The sequence below is a fragment of the Rhincodon typus genome, chromosome 13 (genome assembly GCF_021869965.1).
Source record: "Rhincodon typus isolate 14 chromosome 13, sRhiTyp1.1, whole genome shotgun sequence".
Classification (NCBI taxonomy): Eukaryota; Metazoa; Chordata; class Chondrichthyes; order Orectolobiformes; family Rhincodontidae; genus Rhincodon; species Rhincodon typus.
Window position 1 is genome coordinate 40,847,723 of NC_063344.1, and position 17,921 is coordinate 40,865,643.

Genomic DNA, 17,921 nt, shown 5'->3' on the forward strand with positions numbered 1-17,921 from the left:
CTTTTCTGATGAAGGGTCTAGGCCCGAAACGTCAGCCTTTCTGCTCCTATGATGCTGCTTGGCCTGCTGTGTTCATCCAGCCCTGCAACTTGTTGTCTAGGTACAGAATGTGATGGAGGAAATAATATGGCTTGCGTAGCGAGAGGATTAGAGTACAGGGGCAATGAATGACCCGTACAGGGCCTTAGTGAGTCCACACCTGGAGTACTGTGTGCCATTTTGGTCTCTGAGGAAGGATGTCTGGCTATGAGAAGAAATGGAATGAAGATTAATCAGACTGATTTCTGGGATGCCAGAACTGATGTATGGAGAGACACTGATCAGGGCTATATTCAATTGAGTTTAGAAGACAGGGTAAATACAAGACATTCCTGATGACTGGGGAGTCCAGAACCAGGGCTCACAGTCTAAGGACATGGGATAGGCCATTTAGGACTGAGAAGGAGGATAAACGTTTTCATCCAGAGTGTGATGGGCACATGGAATTCTCTGGACCAAAAAGAAGTTAAGGTCAAAACACTGAATATTTTCAAAAAGGAGAAATTTACTTTTAAGAGCTAAACGGATCTAAGGATATGAGGTGAAAGTGGGAACAGAGTACTGATTAGAATGATCAGTGATGATCATATTGTATGGTGGAGTAGTTCCAAAGGGCTGAATGACCTACTCCTGTTTCTATGTTTGAAACATAGAGAATAGAAACAGGAACATTAAAACTAAACATTAGTGAAAGCTCCATGATCATTTCCAGTGTGCCCACCCGAGCAATTAATTGTTAAGTATACTTTGAAAATTTCAGTCACTATTTGTTTTAAACATGACACTTCTTTTTAAAAAGAAAATCCACAAGTCTAATTAAACTTATAAAAGCCTATACCTTAGTACTTTGGTAAAATCAGATTAACAATCTTGCAATAGTGTCAATAAAGCTTATTCACACATGAATGTAATCAGCTGTAGGTGTGTGCATTGATAATTTAACTTTTCAGTCTAATCAATTCAGTTCATCATTTTGATCTGGATTATGTACTGCATTAACAAGAAATGGTGCCCTCTGACCAACACAATACATTAAGTGATACACTCATGAAGCATAGATGTTCAGTAAAACAATAGTTGAATTTTTTTTGGGAGTTATAATAGACCACCACCTACTGGTAATTCAGAAACCCTGTACAATGTAATTTATGTTTTAAAGTGGCCTAATCCTCTTCTGTAACTTTCAAGGCAGAAACATCAACCAACTCTTTCAATAAAGAGAGTGTAACGATTGCACACAGTATCCAAAAGCGGGTAAAGTCACCTTTGTCCAAGAGGACAAAGGGGCTACTATCTCATTAGGGAGAGAAATTACTGGTGGGGAGTTTAATCCAAGGGTCACCACACCTCAGGTGATGAGCAAGATTGAGATGAAGAAGAATTTAATGGTTATCTCATGAGATGCAGGAATTTGAACATGGGCTGTGAGCATCACTCTGCATTGCAATCCAGCCACCTGAGCTAAAAGCACCACAGAAAAGGTTCTGCAGTTTTACTATGAAAAAGGGATGGGCCATTTAAAATACAACAACTCTAGACTAACAAAACACAATGAAGAATTCAAAGAGCTACAATTACCAATAAACAATATCTAACTTATAGACGTCACAAACAAAGCGAAGGTTGCATAAACTGAATGAAAAACAGGAATGAGTTATCTGCATCTCACAAAAATAATTATTTTTGTATGTATATATAGTGATCTATTTTACATGGCACCTGAAACAATACAATTTTTTCTCTACCTATGTTACAATCGCATAGATAGGTTTTATTCTGACCAAAGCAAACAAAAACCCTGATCAAAATTCATACTTTTCATAGAATCATCACTTGTAACAACTGTAGTCAAAACAGCATTTGTAAAACTGAATAACATCCCTTATTTTGTATTATTCCCTTGAAAATTGGTCAAAAAAAATCTAAATTTTATTAAATTCCGAAAGTTCCAATCATCAAGACCTCAATTATTCCTCTTGCACTGCCACGTGGATGGGTGTTCATCCTGCAGATTTCTGAACTTGTTTCCGAAGTAAAGCCACCACGTGAACCCAATAACAATGCACAATATAGATTCTACATAGTAGCCATCAGTTGCGGTTGAACAGGAACCACCAAACTTTGCACAAAGCTGTGAGGGACAAAAGAAAATTGGAACATTAATGTTCAAATTCTACCAGCAGAAAACTGATTTTTTTTAGGTTGATCAAATTGGGTGAAAAACGTATATACCATACTATAGATTAAATATTTCTAATTTAGAAAATGAAAACTCACTTCAGAATCAATTGCAGATCCACAATTTTGTTCAGGTGCACCAATGCACTTCTTGACTGTAAGTGGGTCCACCAGCCAAAGAGCTAACGTAGCTGGCCAGTTTCCAGCAAGATTGGAAACAGTATTCAATAAAGTCATGTATGTTCCTCCAATTGAAGGGTCACTAATTTTAGCATTAAATGCCATGACTGCAACATACATGCTATAGACAGTCACCTAAAGAAAGAAAGCATTTAAAAATCTCAGTAACACATTAAACATCTCTTAACTGGAACTTTGTAAAAAGCATCAACTATACTTTCATCCACAGCTTTGTTTGATGCAAGCGTTGGAATCACAATTATTTCTAATTTTCATCAATACCCTAAATTCACAAACTCAATGCAAACTGATCAAAAATTGGAAAAATATGAAACTCAGGGGAGATTCACAATAATCAAGACAGGTTAGATAATACAGAATGACCTAAATAAGTTGTGTGAGCCTAACAATGATAGATAAGATTTATTGCATAGTGTGAAGGATTGCACAGAAAGAGGAAAAAGTAGGAACACCTTTGTTGCCTCAAATGGTGCTAAACATATAAAATTTGATGAACAGCATGGAAAAAGTTACTCCAGATTACCTTTAAAGTATGGAAGTGGGACACACAGACAGTGATTCACACCAGGGGTCAAAATAATTTATTCCACATCTGAGGCAAGTATTTGAAGTTCGAGTAGCATTGGCTGAAAGTTTGAGTTGGACACAACTACAGACACTGCAACACATTGTGGAGCAACTTAGATTCTTTCTACAAGGAGGCACTCACAGGTTAAAGATTCAGTCAGCCCTCAGGAGCAGGAGAGTGTGACTGAGTTGGGCAGATAAGGGCATTGAGAGCGCAGTGCAGGAACCTCAGCCTTGGCAAGTGTCCAACAGGTCTGAGTTTCATTCGCTTGTTTGAATGGCATTGCAGGCTGAAGGATGGGTGTGCGAACTGATCATCACACCATGGAGCAGGATTCCATTTGAGTGTGACAGAGAGGGAGTAAGAAGAAATATTGTGGTCGTAGGGAACAGTATAGTATGGGGGAAATTGACACCATTCTCTGCAGTAAAGTGCACAAGTTCAGATGACTGTGTTACATGTCTGATGCCAGGGATCAGGACATCAGGTCATGACTGGAGAGGAATTTGCTGTGGAAGTGGGAGGATCCAGTCTTCGTTGTCTGTGTAAGTACCAGCAATATTGGCAAGATGAAGGAGCCAGGTGCCAAATTAAGAAACAGAACCTCAAAGGTCATGATCTTTGGTTTATTACCCAAGCAGTGTGCAAATTAGCATAGGGCAAATTAGATCATGTAGATGAATGGACGCTCAAAGACTGCTGTGGGAGATGTGTGTTTTAGTTCATGGGCCACTTGCACCAATACGGGGGAGAGTGGTATCTTTACCAGTGGTACTGTCTCAACCTGTACCATGCTAGATTCAGCATTACTGTAGATCACATAAATAGGGAAGTGGAGGGGATTTTAAACTAAATAGTGGGGGCAAGTCATTAAATCTGGGAAGATGTGCTAAATCAAGTATTAAATACATATTTCGTTTTGTCTTCACAAGGGAGTACACAATGTCCCAAAACCATTGGGGGAACTCAGGATCCAGTGAGAGAGAGAGAGAGAGGAACTGAAGGAAACCAGTTTTAATAGAGAAATGGTTTTCATACCATAACACACAGGAGTAGAATTCACCCATTTGATCCTTCGAGTCTGCAATGTCTTTTAATCAAAGCTGATGTTTCTCAACCCCATTCTCCTGCCTTCTCCCTGTAACTTACGATCCCTTTACCAATCAAGAAAATATCTGTTCTAAATACCCTCAATGAATTAGACTCCACAGCCCTCTGCAGCAATAACTTCCACAGATTAACCACCCTCTGGCTGAAGAAATTTCTCATCTCACTTCTAAAGGGTCATTCCTTCTCCAAGGCAGTACCTTCAGGTGCTAATTTCTCCAACTAGTGGAAATGTCTTCTCCATGTCTACTTTATCCAGGTCTCTCAGTATTCTGAGTGTTTCAATCAGATCCCCCCTTTATCCTTCGAAACTCCATCCAGTATAGACAGAGTTTTCAACTGCTGCTATGACAAGCTTTTCATCCTTGGGATCATTCTTGTAAACCTCCTCTGGACCCTCTTCAATGCCAGCACACCCTTCCTTAGATACGGGGCCCAAAGCTGCTCATAATGTTCCAAATACAGTCTGACCAGATCCTTATGCAGCCCGAGCAGTACATCTCCGCTTGTATTCTAGCCCTCTTGAAATGCTGACATTGCATTTCCCTTCCTAATTGCCAACTAAACCTGAAATAAATCCTGAACTAGGATTCCCATGTCCCTTTGTGCTTCAGATTTCCAAAGCCTTTTCCTGTTTAGAAAATAGTCGAAGCCTCTATTCTTTCTACCAAAGTGCATAACCTCACACTTCGCCACACTGTATTCCATCTGCCATTTCCTTGCCCATTATCCTAGTCAGTCCAAGTCCTTGTGCAGCCTCCCCGCTTTCTCAACACTACCTATTCCTCCCACTATCTGCGTTCAATCTGCAAACTTAGCAACAATGCCTTCAGTTCCTTTTGTCCAGATGGTTAATGCATAGCATGAATTGTTGAGATCCCAACACTGAACCCTGCAGCACTCCATCGGTCACCACCTACGTTCCTGAAAAAGAGCCCTTTATCCCTATTCTCTGCCTTCTCCCATCAGCCAATCCTCTATCCACGTCCTCTACCCTATCCCTAACACCACTGGCTCTTATTTTATTTAGCAGCCTCTTGTGTGGCGCCTTGTCAAAGGCCTTCTGAAAATCCAAATAGATCACATCTGCTGGCTGTCCTTTGTCTAATTTGCTTATTGCCTTCTCGAAGAATTCTAACAGATTTGTCAGGCATGACCCCCCCCCCCAATGACACACCTTGCTGACTCAGTCCTATTTTACCACGCACTCTGCAATCTCATCCTTAATAATGGACTCAAATCTCACTAACAACTGTGGTCAGGCTAACTGGCCTATAGCTTCCCGTCTTCTGGCTCCTTCCCTTCTTAGACAGGAGCGTTACTTTCGGCAAGTTCTCTTTATTGACTGCAAGGATTCCCGAAAGATCACCACCAATGCCTCTGCTATCTTAACTATCTCCTTCAGAACTCTGGGGTGTGGTCTATCTCGTCCAGGTTATTTATCCACCTTCAGACCTTTTAGCTTTCACAGCACCTTCTCCTTCGTGACGAGCAGGACACTCACCTCTGCCCCCGACTCTCTTGAAACTCTAATGTACTGCCACTGACTGATGAAAAGTACCTATTTAGTTCCTCGGCCATTTCTTTGTTCCCCGTTAGCACTTCTCCAGCCTCATTTTCCAATGTCTACTCTTGCCTCTCTCATCTTCTAGATATCTAAAAAACTCTTGCAAACTTCTTTCAAACTAGTAGCTAGCTTACTCTCATATTTCATCTTCCTCCTCCATCCCCCGCCACCCCGTTGTTTTTGTAGTTATCCTCTGCTGGTTTTCAAAGGCCTCCTAATCCCACTGTTCTTCACCACAACGTATGCTTTTTCTTTTGCTTTTATGACTTCCCTTGTCAGCCATCGTTGCCTCATTCTCCACTTACTATGTTCTTCTTCTTTGGGTTGAATTTCTGCTGTGTCTCCCAAATTACCCCCAGAAACTCTTGACGCTGCTACTCCACTGTTTTCCCTGCTAGGCTCCCCTTCCAATCAACTGGTCAGCTCCTCCCTCATGTTGCTGTAGTTACCTTTACTCAATTATAATACCGTTACCTCTGATTCCAGCTTCAGCTTCTCAAATTACAGGGCGAATGCTATCATATTATGGTCACTGACCCCCTAAGGGTTCCTTCACCTTAAGCTCCGTAATCAAGTATGCCTCACTACACATTATCAAATCCAGAATTGCCTGTTCCCTAGGGGTTCTACATAAGCTGCTCTAAAAATCCATCTCGTAGACATTCCATGAATTCCTTTTCTTGAGATCTGCTACAAACCTCATTTTCCCAGTCCATCTACATATTGAAGCCCCCCTGATTATTGTACTAGCCTTTTTCTTGCATGCTTTTTCTATCTCCTGATTTATTTTCTTCCCAACATCGTGACTACTGCCAAGTTGCTGATACATAACTCCTATCAGGGTCTTTTTTTTTCTTCGTGGTTCTTCAACTCTACCCACACCGAATCTCCACCTTCTGACTTTATATAATTCCTTGGTATCGATTTAATTTCATGTCTTACTAACAAGGCAACACCCCCACACCCCAAATCTGCCTGTTGTTTCAATAGATCATGTATCCTGGATATTTAGGTCCCAACCTTGATCCCCTTGCAGCCACATCTCTGATCCTTACAACATCATTCCTGCTAATTTCAACCTGCGTAACAAACTCATTTGCCTTATTTCATATACTGTGTGCACTTAAGTACAGCACCCTCAGTACTGCATTGACTGCCTCCCTTCTCACAGTTGTCCCCTTATGTGCGGTGCCTAAAGTTAGATTCCTGACCTTTTCCATACTCTGTCATCGAAAGAGTCTGCACCGAACCTCCAACCAGCATACCACCCAGGCCCTATCCTCATAACCCATCATCATTTACCATGGCTAAGCCACCTCGGCTGCACATACCTAGACACTACAGGGCAATTCAGCATGGCCAAATGGCTAATCCATCTAACCTGCACATCTTTGGGCTGTGGGAGGAAACCGTAGCGCCTAGAGGAAAGCCAACGTGTAAATTCCACACAGTCGCCCAAGGCGGGAATCGAACAAGAATCCCTGGTGCTGAGAGGCAGCAGTGCTAACCAATGAGCTGTGTCTCCTATTGTGGAAAATTTAATAACTACTGCTCATCCATCCCCTCCTTTAACATTTCTTTTATTTTCCATGCAACTGAACCAACCTGCCCAATATTTAGTTTAAAGCCCTATCCAAGCAATTCGCCAGGACCCTGGTGCCGACATGATTCAGGTGGAGCCCATCCCATCAGTACAGCTCCCTTCTTCACCAGTACTGGTGCCTATATCACACAAACACAAATTCAAACATGTTTCTCCCACAACAATTTTTAAGCCATGCATTTACTACTTTAGTCTTTTTGACCCCATGCCAATTAGCTTGTGGCTCAGGTAGTAATCTTTTTTGTTCTGCTATCCTCATCTGCTATTCGCTCAGAAGAACCTCTTTCTTCTTTTTCTGTCTTGAGGAAATTGATGGGATTAAAGGTTGATAAATCCTTTGGGATTCCAGAGTACTTAGGGATGTGGCTTTAGAAACAGTGGACACAAATGTCATTATCTTGCTGGATGAATTCATATGGATTGGAAGGTAACTAATATAACCCCACTATTTTAAAAAGGAGACAGAGAGAAAACAGGGAATTACAGACCAGTTAGTCTGACATCAGTGGCAGGGAAAATGCTAGACACAATTCTAGACAATTTAAAAGCAGGGCACTTGGAAAACAGTAGCAGCATTGGACAGTTGGCATTGATTTATAAAAGGAAAATTATGCTTGCTAAATCTACAGTTTTTAAAGGATGTATATAGTAGAGTTGACAAGGGGTATGCTTTACTTGAGCTTCTAGAAGGCTTTCAATAAGGTCCCACAAAAAAAGAGTTAACATGTAAAATTAAAGCACATGGGATAGAGGTAGTGTACTGACATGGAGAACTGGTTGATTGACGGGAAACAAAAAGTAGAAATAAACAGGTCCTTTTCTGAGTGCCTGTCAGTGATTAGTTTGATATTGCATGGATCAGTTCTCAGAGCCCAGCTTTTTACAATATAAATTAATGATTTAAATATAATATCTCCAAGTTTGCAGATGCTGAAAGCTGGGTGGGAGGGTGCAGAGATGTTTATGGGTAGCTCTAGAACTACAGCTCACTATTTAAAAATCAGGGCTTGCCAATTTTAATTAGAGATGAGGCAACTTTCCTTTCAGAGGGTTGAGTGTCTTTAGAAATCTCCTCCTGAAAAAGTAGTGGAAGCAGGGTCCTTGAATATTTTTAAAGGTAGTGATAGTTAGATCCTTGTTAAGCAAGGAGTGAAAGGTTCAGGGATATGCAGGAATGCGGTTTTAAGGTTAGGATCAAATCGGCCACAATCTTATTGAAGGGTGGGTAAGACTAGATTACTCCTGCTTCTAACTTGTATGTTTATATGAAACATCTGTACTTTATATAATAATTAAAATAGGCCACAAATATTTCTAATGAACATGTTACTTTGCTCGCCATCTATCTTTTCTACACTCATTTGTGAAGTTCTTCTAATCTGAATTCCCCATTTGAAGTAAAGTAAGCAGTAACTAGCTTGTAGTTGCATATAATGCAGCTTAACTGGATGACACGATGCATGAGCAGGGCAATAACTACTAATTTGCTGTCTTCCTTGGGATAAGGTCAAGATGATTTACATTCACACATATCTCTCTAGTGAAACACAGAGCAGAAGTCATAACATGCACTAGACCTATATTGACTTTGATTAATGTACAAACACTGGGTATTAACCTATGTCTATCTATGAGTTACCTTTGCCTGGATTGAAATGTCAGTTCAACTGCTTGTTGTATTTTGAACCAGGCCTCACTAAGGAAACCATTAGGGAAACTAACTTTTTTATATCAGCTGACAAATGATAACCAAACTCTGTACATAAGAGTTCTGACTACCAATTGCAGCTAAATCTTGTACGTTAGGAGAGCAAGAGAACCAGAGAACCATACTAGAACCATAATCTTCAGTCCTAATTTTCTATTTCAACACAGATTTATTTATTTTTAAATGTTAACTGGATGTTAGCAACCACTTTGGAAAAAGATGGCAGTGGGGACTGCTGTAAGGTTCAGATACTTGTAGTTATACTGAATGCACTTACTCACCTGATGCAAGGCATAACTGAACAGCAGTACTCCATAATAATAAACAGGAAACTCTGTGCCCTGTTTCACTGTAGGAGTCCAAAAAACCAGCAAAGCAAATATCATGCCCATAAATAACCTACGAAAGGAGAAATGACGTCAAATACTATTTTAATTAAATCATAAAATATTGAATACAATGTAATCTTTGCAGCAAGTATAAAAACATTAACAAACTTGCATTACTACTGTAATGGTTCACATGAGTCAAAGCCTAACACGCATATCACTTGAAATTCAATTTCAAATGCAAAAACTAGTGTTCAGGTAAATATGCTGGAATTGTAAACTTAAATTAATGTAGACATGGAACATTCATTTTTATATGGCAATACATTATTTTATACAATACATAATGGTTCACTTCCAGAAACATTTGATGCAAAAAGCTAAACCAGACAATGGATTAAGTACTTTCCCTATCTCTTATCATAAAATTTGATCAATTCATCTATCAAATATTCATTCATACCATTTCTGCTGATACTACTGAAGAATATAAGGCAAATAACAGAAATTCCAGATCAATATATATTCTCCCACTGGTGTAAATATTACAAGATGCATTTAATGTCGTCTTGTTTTGTTAACTATACTAAAAGGCTGCTACTATTTAGCAATAGTATGATTGCTTCAGTAGCCATTTGATGAGAATTGTTCATGGTTAAGGAAGATGTCTGAAACAAATCACTTGTTTTCAGAAAAGAGACACACCATTCAATATAAATAAAAATGTTTTCATTAGAAATTCTGGTTCTAAGAACGTTTTTTTTATTGTTCCGTCTTTAAAGGATTCTAAAACTGTATCTTGGACTGATCTTCAAGTCAGTAATCCTTCTGATTGACAGGAGACTGGGCCAGGTGAGGTTGTGGCCAAGAATCATAATTCAGGCCCAGTTATGCATTAAGTGTTGTAGCATTTTTTCTACAATTTATGTACGGCTAGTTAAGTCTGCAGTTACAATTTATTCTGGTTACTATAACCCTTTCTGCAATTACAGAACTGTATTGAGTAAGTAAAGACACACTTCATGGGTGTTTAAGAAAGTATTGGTAAACAATGTAAAAGTGTGTTCAAAATCATATGAATTTATGATCAATTCCTCTCTCCCCACCAAAAATAACAAGTTTTCAAAAAAAGTGTCAATACAGTGTAGAGCTGGAGGAACACAGCTGGTTAGGCAGCAGAGGAGCAGGAAAGTCAACGTTTCGGGTTTACACCCTTCACCAGGAGTCCTCACACCACATTTAGGAAGCTTGCCTACTGCCCCTCTCAATTCAGCAATTTCGAAAATTTTTAGAATACAGACAACAAAACGGGACATGTAGTTAACATATTTTCCTCCTTGGCCAATTTACTGAGCCAAATTAATAAGTTTTGCATCTGAATTTTATGTTGAAAAATGGTTGACTTTTACTTGATCAAATTTTATGAAATTTGTCCTTTGGCATTTCTTCAAACAATGTTTAAAAAAAGGAACATAAACTGCTTGGAGCTAAAAAAAATTATAGTTTATTATGAAATGATAGTGATTTAACCTGGGAAATGGGATTGAGAGTACAGATTGTGAAATTAGAACGATTTCTAGTACCTGTGGAGGCTGACAAAGTTTATAAGCAACTACTATGACTGTTGGCATCAAGTGCAGATACAGAAATGTATAATGCAAGAACTGCCACTGAGGTGTAAAAAGAAACATCTACTATGGTTCTGTAGATAGGAACAATGTGCAGCATAGAACAAAAAAAAAGTACATCTGATCCCTCTTCTTTCAAAGAAAAAAAGATACATTACCGAAACGGCATTGTCCAGTAAAAAACATTCAGAGGTTTTCGACCTGCTGTGTATTTGCTTATCACAAATGGTAATAATATTTGCAGAGGAACCATAGGCACTGCAAGTAGAGCCAACTGCTCTTTGGGCACACCCAATTCAACCAACTTCAATCCAGTTACTCCATCAGCAGCTGCAAATCCAATCTGTAAATATACATGTTAATTGAAAACAGGATAACTTCTGTAGTTTACAAAATATTTCTGCAGATTTAAGATATCATCTGTCAACGTGCAATACGTTCTAAATGAAAGTGGATTTTCCCAAATTAAGCAATGTGTGAAATTTTTTAGAGGCATAATTTAATAACTTGATTACAGCAGACGACACCTTAGAGACATTACGTCACTGCAAAATATTTAAATCAGTTATTGCTCATGTTCTGTCCAGCTTTTTAGAAAATTTAGACACCTGTCTAATGATACCAATAAATTTACCACGACAGATCACTGGTCATTCATAAATGTAATTATTATATAATTAAATTTGCTTGGTCAATGGTAAAATTATTTAAAACTGCCAACATAATTGATTTCACACAAACTTTCATTACAATTTATCATCTCAACATAATTCCAATAATGGAGTATATGGAGATAAATTTTGATTAAGACCTTGAGATCAGGTACATAGATCATTAATATTTTATGTATAGACACAAGAAAAAAAAGCGTTTATGCCTGGAGGACTGCAATACTGTGAGGCAGAAGTCATGTTTCAACTGTACAGAGTTCTGGTTAGGTGACACCTGGATACGAGGAGTGGGCCATTCAGCCCATTGAGATCGTTGTTAGATTATAGCTGGTCATATACCTCAATGCCACTTTCTTGACCATCATCTATTTCCCTCAATGTAATTAATCTCCGTAAATCTATTGATTTTTGTATTGAACCTACTCAATGGTTGAGCGCCTCCAAGTCCTCTTGAGTAGAGGATTCTGAAAATTTACCATCCTGAGTGAAGAAATTCCTCCTCCTCATTCTCCGTCTTAATGACCTACCCCGTATTCTGAAATTATGTCCCCTGATTTTAGACTCACTAGCCTAGGATACATCTTATCTCCATTCACCAACTCATGCCATGTAAGAATTTTATAAGTTTCAATGAGATCACTTCTTCATTCTTTGAAACTCAAAAATACAGACCCAGTTGTCTCAATCTCTCCTCATTAAATAATTCCAAGAATTAACCCGATGAGCCTCTGTTGCAGTCCCTCTATGGCATGTATATCCCTCCTTAAATACTGTACATAATACTCCAGAGGACTCTACATAATCCCAGCAAGACATTTTATTTGGGTGTACTCATGGGAATAACATCCTAGAAAGGATTTATTGGTTTTGGATGCAGTGCAGCATATATTTACCAGACCGATACTTGAATCCCTATAGTTCAGGTATGATGAGAGATTACACAAAGCAATGTATTGCCTGCAATTTAGAATATTAAGGGGTAACATCATCACAGTTTAAGAATATTAAGAGGATAGATAAGTTAGAAGAAAAACATTTTCTGTTATTTATGCAGTTTAAGATTAGAGGCATAGTCTAAAAGTTACATCCAGGCCTTTCAGGCGTAAAGTAGGAGGCACTTCTACACACAAAGGGTAGCAGAAGTTTGGATCTTTCTTCTACAAATTTATGTTTTATAGATTTTAATAAAGATATTAAAGGATACACAGCAAATTTGCACATATAGGGTTAAGTTTTAAATCAGCCACAATTTCACTGAATGGTAGAACAGACTCCAGGGCTAAGTAACCTACTCGGTTCCTATGCTTGTGTTATGCCATCAAATAAGATCCCTGTTTTTGCAGGCTTCTGAATGACATCTGACATTAATTCTGGAGTCACATAGTTCGGGAACAGCTTTAAACAGTTTTGAAATCACAGGCCCATAGACTACAAATGGAACCAATCTGGAATACACTCTCTGCATAGAAGTATATGCAGATAATGAATTTGACAGTAAAAATTCTCTGTTCATGCTTGCCACACTGCTAACAACAAGACATCTGACATAGAGGATTGTGGAATTTGGTTAATTATGGTTGATTATTTGAGAGTTTTAAAAAGAGTTGCACTATGCATAGTCATAAATAGAACTTACTAAACAGAAACAGGCTATTCTGTGTTGCTGCTTCTAAGAATCTCCTCCAACCACTCTTCAGCTGACCCCAATAACACATGTTGTTCTTTCTTCCCTCATGTGTCTACCAACCTCTAGTAGGTGCATTCATGTAACTCTTCATATTCTGGAGCAGTCCATTCTTGCTCAGAGCAAAAACTTGACAACACTCAGACTTGGGCTGATGTGTTAAGTAATATCTGCACCATACACATGCAGGCAATGACCATCTCCAAAAAAAGAAACCGCACCATCTCCCCTTTGACATTCAGTCATATTACCATTACTGATTGCTTCACCATTAACTTCCTCAGGGTCATCAGTAAGCACAAGTTTCACTGGATCAGCCACATAAATAGATTATATTAGAAAATAGCAAATAAGAATCTGGAAAAGAAATAGAAAATTTGGAGTCCCAAACCATTAAAGCCTCTTTTATATACTAATTAACATTTACTTAAGATTTGAGTCAATTTTGTTGACACTGTCTATTTAGCCGTTTATTCTTTTAGTGTAAAGCTTATAATATGTACTTGATTGGGGCAGTGTGACACATAAAATATCTGTAAAAAAAATCCAAAAATCATGAATTATGCAATAGTTCAACAAAAGGTGTCAACAATTATAGTTAAAGTGTTACATATTATACAGAAAACACATGATATATTAAGCCACAGTTTCCATGCAAACCATTATGAGAGTGCCATGAAAACTGTAAAAAAGTTAAAATTGACCCAAGCAGAGATATTTACCTGGAATTCAAGAAGTGTGCAGTCCTGGTGAACTACAATGTTCCGGTCAGAAATAAGAGGAACTTGTACAATTAAGCAGACTTTAGTATGGGGCAGGAGTGTTTAGAGGATTTACCAGTGAGTTCACTTCTCTCTTGCCATCTATAACTCCACTAAAATAGTTTGCCAAGAATTTTTTGAGGGTTTTGATGATCAGCCATTGTATTTTGCCCCAGATATCAAGTTATTTGCCAGAACTACAAAAGGATGATCAGGAGAACCCTTCCAATAGTTATATTTTAACTGCCCTCAATGAATTTTCTCAGTTCAGTATGTATATACAAAATATTAATGGCATTGAGCACCACACTAGTGCAAATATCAGCTGAAACAAGAAATATTTGAAAAAGGTATAAACTTTTGTTTCTCACTATAGACATTGGCTTGGAGTTTGTGTACAGTTGTTTCGTGCAGCAAATCACTCAAAACCATAAAAAATTGCAAAATTTTGAACTCATTATTCAGTGGAAATCCAGTTTCTGTAATCTTTTGCACTACTTTAACATACATTTGCTAAAAGTTGCCTGTCCACAAATCTCAGTGAATTAATTGATACAAGTTGCTGTTAACTGCATCCATTTACAGGCTTCAAATTAAACTATCAAAGGCAAAATCCTGTGGATGCTGAAATCTGAAACTAAAGCAGAAAATGCTGGCAAAACTCACCAGCTCTGGCAGCATCTGTAGAGAGAGAAACAGAATTAACATTGAGTCCAATATGACTCTTCATCTGGTTATTTTCTGAAATATCATACCAGCCTCAAAACATTAACATGATTCTGTTCTCCATAGATGCTGCAGATCTGCAGAGTTTCTCTAGCATTGTCTGCCTCTGTTTCAAATTAAGATGGTTTCTTTGAGTGCAAGGGTATCAATAGGCACATTTTAAAAGCTTTTGTTTTTTTAAAGATTAAGCAGCTAATTGCTGTTCACTAATGCAATGACAAGATGGTTCTGTATAGCAACAAATCAATGTCAGCTTACACAGACATTTACCGAAAGCAAAAAAACTCACTCAAAAATTGAGCATGGCAATTTTAAATTCTTCATTAGGGTTACCCACAAGTTAAAAGCAAACATAATTCATAAATAAAAACTGTAAGAGTAATTGACATATATACATCAATGAAATGATTAAAATGATTAAAAAATGTTTATTTTTAGGATTAGTAGCAAAAATAGATTTACCAAACTGCACCAAGTTACCACTCAAATATATCAAGGAATATTTGCATTATAGCTTCCAAGATTGCTTAAAACATTTAAGATAAATCAGCTTACTTTTGCTGTTAGCAGCATGATGCAGAAATTCAAGATGGCAGGCATCTTTACTATACATATGAGTGATTTGTAGGTTTCCTGGATTCCTTGCTGAGGGACATCATGCAATGATGTTTGTCTCAAGTTTTCCTTTTTAAACACTGTAACCAAGGTTGTTGTCACCAAGAAAATTATTCCCCAGAAGAACAGAAAACCTAAAAGAAATTAAGATAAAAATGTGAAAAATCTAGAATTTCTATGTAGAAAATGTAAACGAGATGATTAAATCTGTACAATTAGTGTTTCCACTTTAAAACTGGGTTGTCAGGTCCTATCTCCTTTCTTTGTCATATCCGGTGTTCACCGGTTAAAGAAAACCGATCTACCAAGGAACTACAGAGACTATACAAAGCTCTCAAACAGCTTCAGCCAACTCACGTTTTACGTGAAAAGAAGCTCCTTTATTTAAAAGTGGCTTATCAATTGGGATGACATTGCTGAGTTGGAAAGGATATTAAATCTTATACAAAGGCACAGAATCAGAACAGTACAGCACGAGGAGGCCATTTCACTTATCAGATCTACACTGATTCTTTTGAAGAGCTATCCACACATCCACTCTTTCCCTATATCCCTGCAACTTTTCTCCCAAGTATTTATACAATTATTTTTTAAGACTACTATTGAATCTGTATTGACAATGCAATTTGAATCCTAATAACGCACTGCATTAAAAAAAAGTTCTTTTCTCAAATTGCTCTCTAATTAGCAATTTAGCTGTTTAAAATAACCAAAACATGGCAGAATTCTTCTAGAATGAAGAGTGATATAACTGATTCTGAGATCAGCGTCCTGAATCCATATAAACAAAACTACAAATGACACAAGGTCCGAGCTGTCTGTGATAAGTTAGGGAAATTTACTTAAAAACCATTACGGTAAATTGGCAATGGCAAACTTTTTTTTAAAAAAAGTGCATGGATGAACTACAATTGTGCATTTCTGTTTGACACAAAGATAAAATGTAAAAGTTGGCCCAACAATGGCTACAAGGAAAATTACAGATAGTATTAGAGACAAGGAAATAGTATGTAAATTTGCCAAAAAATTGCAGGTCTGAGGATTGGAAGCAGTTTAGATTTCAGCAAACGAGAACAAAGGGATTGATAAAGAGGGGAAAAATACAAGAGTCATCATCATTGTTACTGGCAGTCCCTCACAGACAAGGATGACTCTCTTCCACTCTCAGGGCGAGTCCATAGGTGACTTCCACAGGTTCTGTTTCACTTGGGGCAGATGATGGTTGGGAGAAGGTGGGGGACGGGGGGTGGTGGTGGTGGTGGGGCATTGCTGTTTTCACCTGGCTTCCACTTCTTTCTGACAGCAAGTCTTGAGCTGCTCAATGCCTTCCTGATGCTGCTCCTCCACTTTGGATGGCATTGGGCCAGTGATTCCCAGGTGTCTATGGGAATGCCACACTTCACAAGTGAGGCCTCGAGTATCACGGAAGCGATTCCTCTATCCAACTGGGGTTTGCCTGACATTTCAGAGCTGGGAGTACAGCACCTGCTTGGGCAGTCTCATTTGGTTGTGTGGATGACGTGCCCAGCCAATTGCAACCGATGAAGGGTGGTCATTGCCTCGATGCTGAGGATGTTGGCGTGGATCTTGCGCAGGCAGCGTTGGTGGTATTGCTCCAGTGCCGTGAGCTGCCTGCTGTAGACAGTCCATATCTCAGTGCCACGAATGAGGGTGGGAACCACCACAGCTCAGAAAACCATGAGCTTGGTGTGGAATCTGATGTTGGTGTCCTCAAACACCCTTCTCTTTAGGTGGCTGATGGCTGTGCTAGCACACTGGTGGTGATACTGGATCTCTTCATCAATAGCTGTTTTGGCCAACAGAACATTCAAAGTATTGGAAGTGGTCAAAGTTCTCTAAGGCCTCGCTGTGGACCTTGATGATTGGGGGTTCATTTCGCAATGCCTAGCCAGGTTGGTGGAGGACCTTTATCTTGTGAATGTTCAGGGTGTGACCCATACTCTCATATGCTTCCATAAAGATGCTTACGATGGTCTGGAGTACATACTCTGAGAAAGCACATATGCGAGCATTATCTGTGTACTGCAGCTCGATGACACTGGTTGGTGTGACTTTGGTTTTGTCTGGAAGGCAGCGTAGGTTGAGTAATTTCCCGCTGGTCCTTTAAGGAGTTCCGCTCTAACGGGGAGCTTGTCGGTGGTGAGGTGGAGCATTACAGTGAGGTAGATCAAGAACTGTGTTGGGGCAATGATGCAGCCTTGCTTTAAGTTTGGGTGGGATGGTCTTCAAAGGGTTGGTATGGACTCAATAGGCCGAATGGCCTTTTTCCACACTGTAGGGATCCTATGATTCTATGACACCGGTCTGAACAGGGAATGGGTCGATGATGGAGCCATTTGTCATCATCACGACTTCCATGTTGTCGTGGAGCAGGCAAAGAATGGTGACAGACTTCATGGTGCAACCAAAGTGGAGAAGGAAGTTCCATACACTTCCCGATTGATGGTGTCAAAGGTCTTTGTGAGGTTGAAGACGACCTTATACAGGGCTAGGTTCTTTTCTCTGCATTTCTCCT

The 17,921-nt window shown here is 38.9% G+C and overlaps 2 protein-coding genes across 9 annotated transcripts in view; one reads left to right on the plus strand and one right to left on the minus strand.

Annotated features, from left to right (window-relative positions):
• The window catches only part of gmps (guanine monophosphate synthase), a 94,851-nt gene that overhangs the window by 13,126 nt on the left and 63,804 nt on the right, over nucleotides 1–17,921 (plus strand). For 4 of the 6 annotated variants that reach the window (XM_048604097.1, XM_048604091.1, XM_048604093.1 and 1 more), the window contains one exon: nucleotides 10,083–10,152. The exons of the other annotated variants lie outside the window; for them this stretch is intronic. Coding sequence is in view for 2 of the 4 variants with exons in the window: in XM_048604091.1 (XP_048460048.1) it covers nucleotides 10,083–10,152 (70 nt within the window). In the remaining 2 variants the exon portion in view is untranslated. Of the gene's footprint in view, nucleotides 1–10,082; nucleotides 10,153–17,921 lie in introns of those variants that run through there. 6 annotated transcript variants of the gene reach the window in all.
• Nucleotides 76–17,921, minus strand: part of slc33a1 (solute carrier family 33 member 1) — a 41,100-nt gene continuing 23,254 nt past the window's right edge. For 2 of the 3 annotated variants that reach the window (XM_020520546.2, XM_048604098.1), the window contains exons 3-7: nucleotides 15,326–15,519; nucleotides 11,087–11,271; nucleotides 9,253–9,370; nucleotides 2,317–2,532; nucleotides 76–2,170 (exon numbers count right to left, since the gene is read on the minus strand). In XM_020520546.2, coding sequence (XP_020376135.2) covers nucleotides 2,003–2,170; nucleotides 2,317–2,532; nucleotides 9,253–9,370; nucleotides 11,087–11,271; nucleotides 15,326–15,519 — 881 coding nt within the window. In that variant the 3' untranslated portion in view covers nucleotides 76–2,002. Of the gene's footprint in view, nucleotides 2,171–2,316; nucleotides 2,533–7,050; nucleotides 7,383–9,252; nucleotides 9,371–11,086; nucleotides 11,272–15,325; nucleotides 15,520–17,921 lie in introns of those variants that run through there. The other variant, XM_048604099.1, reaches the window with a different exon arrangement.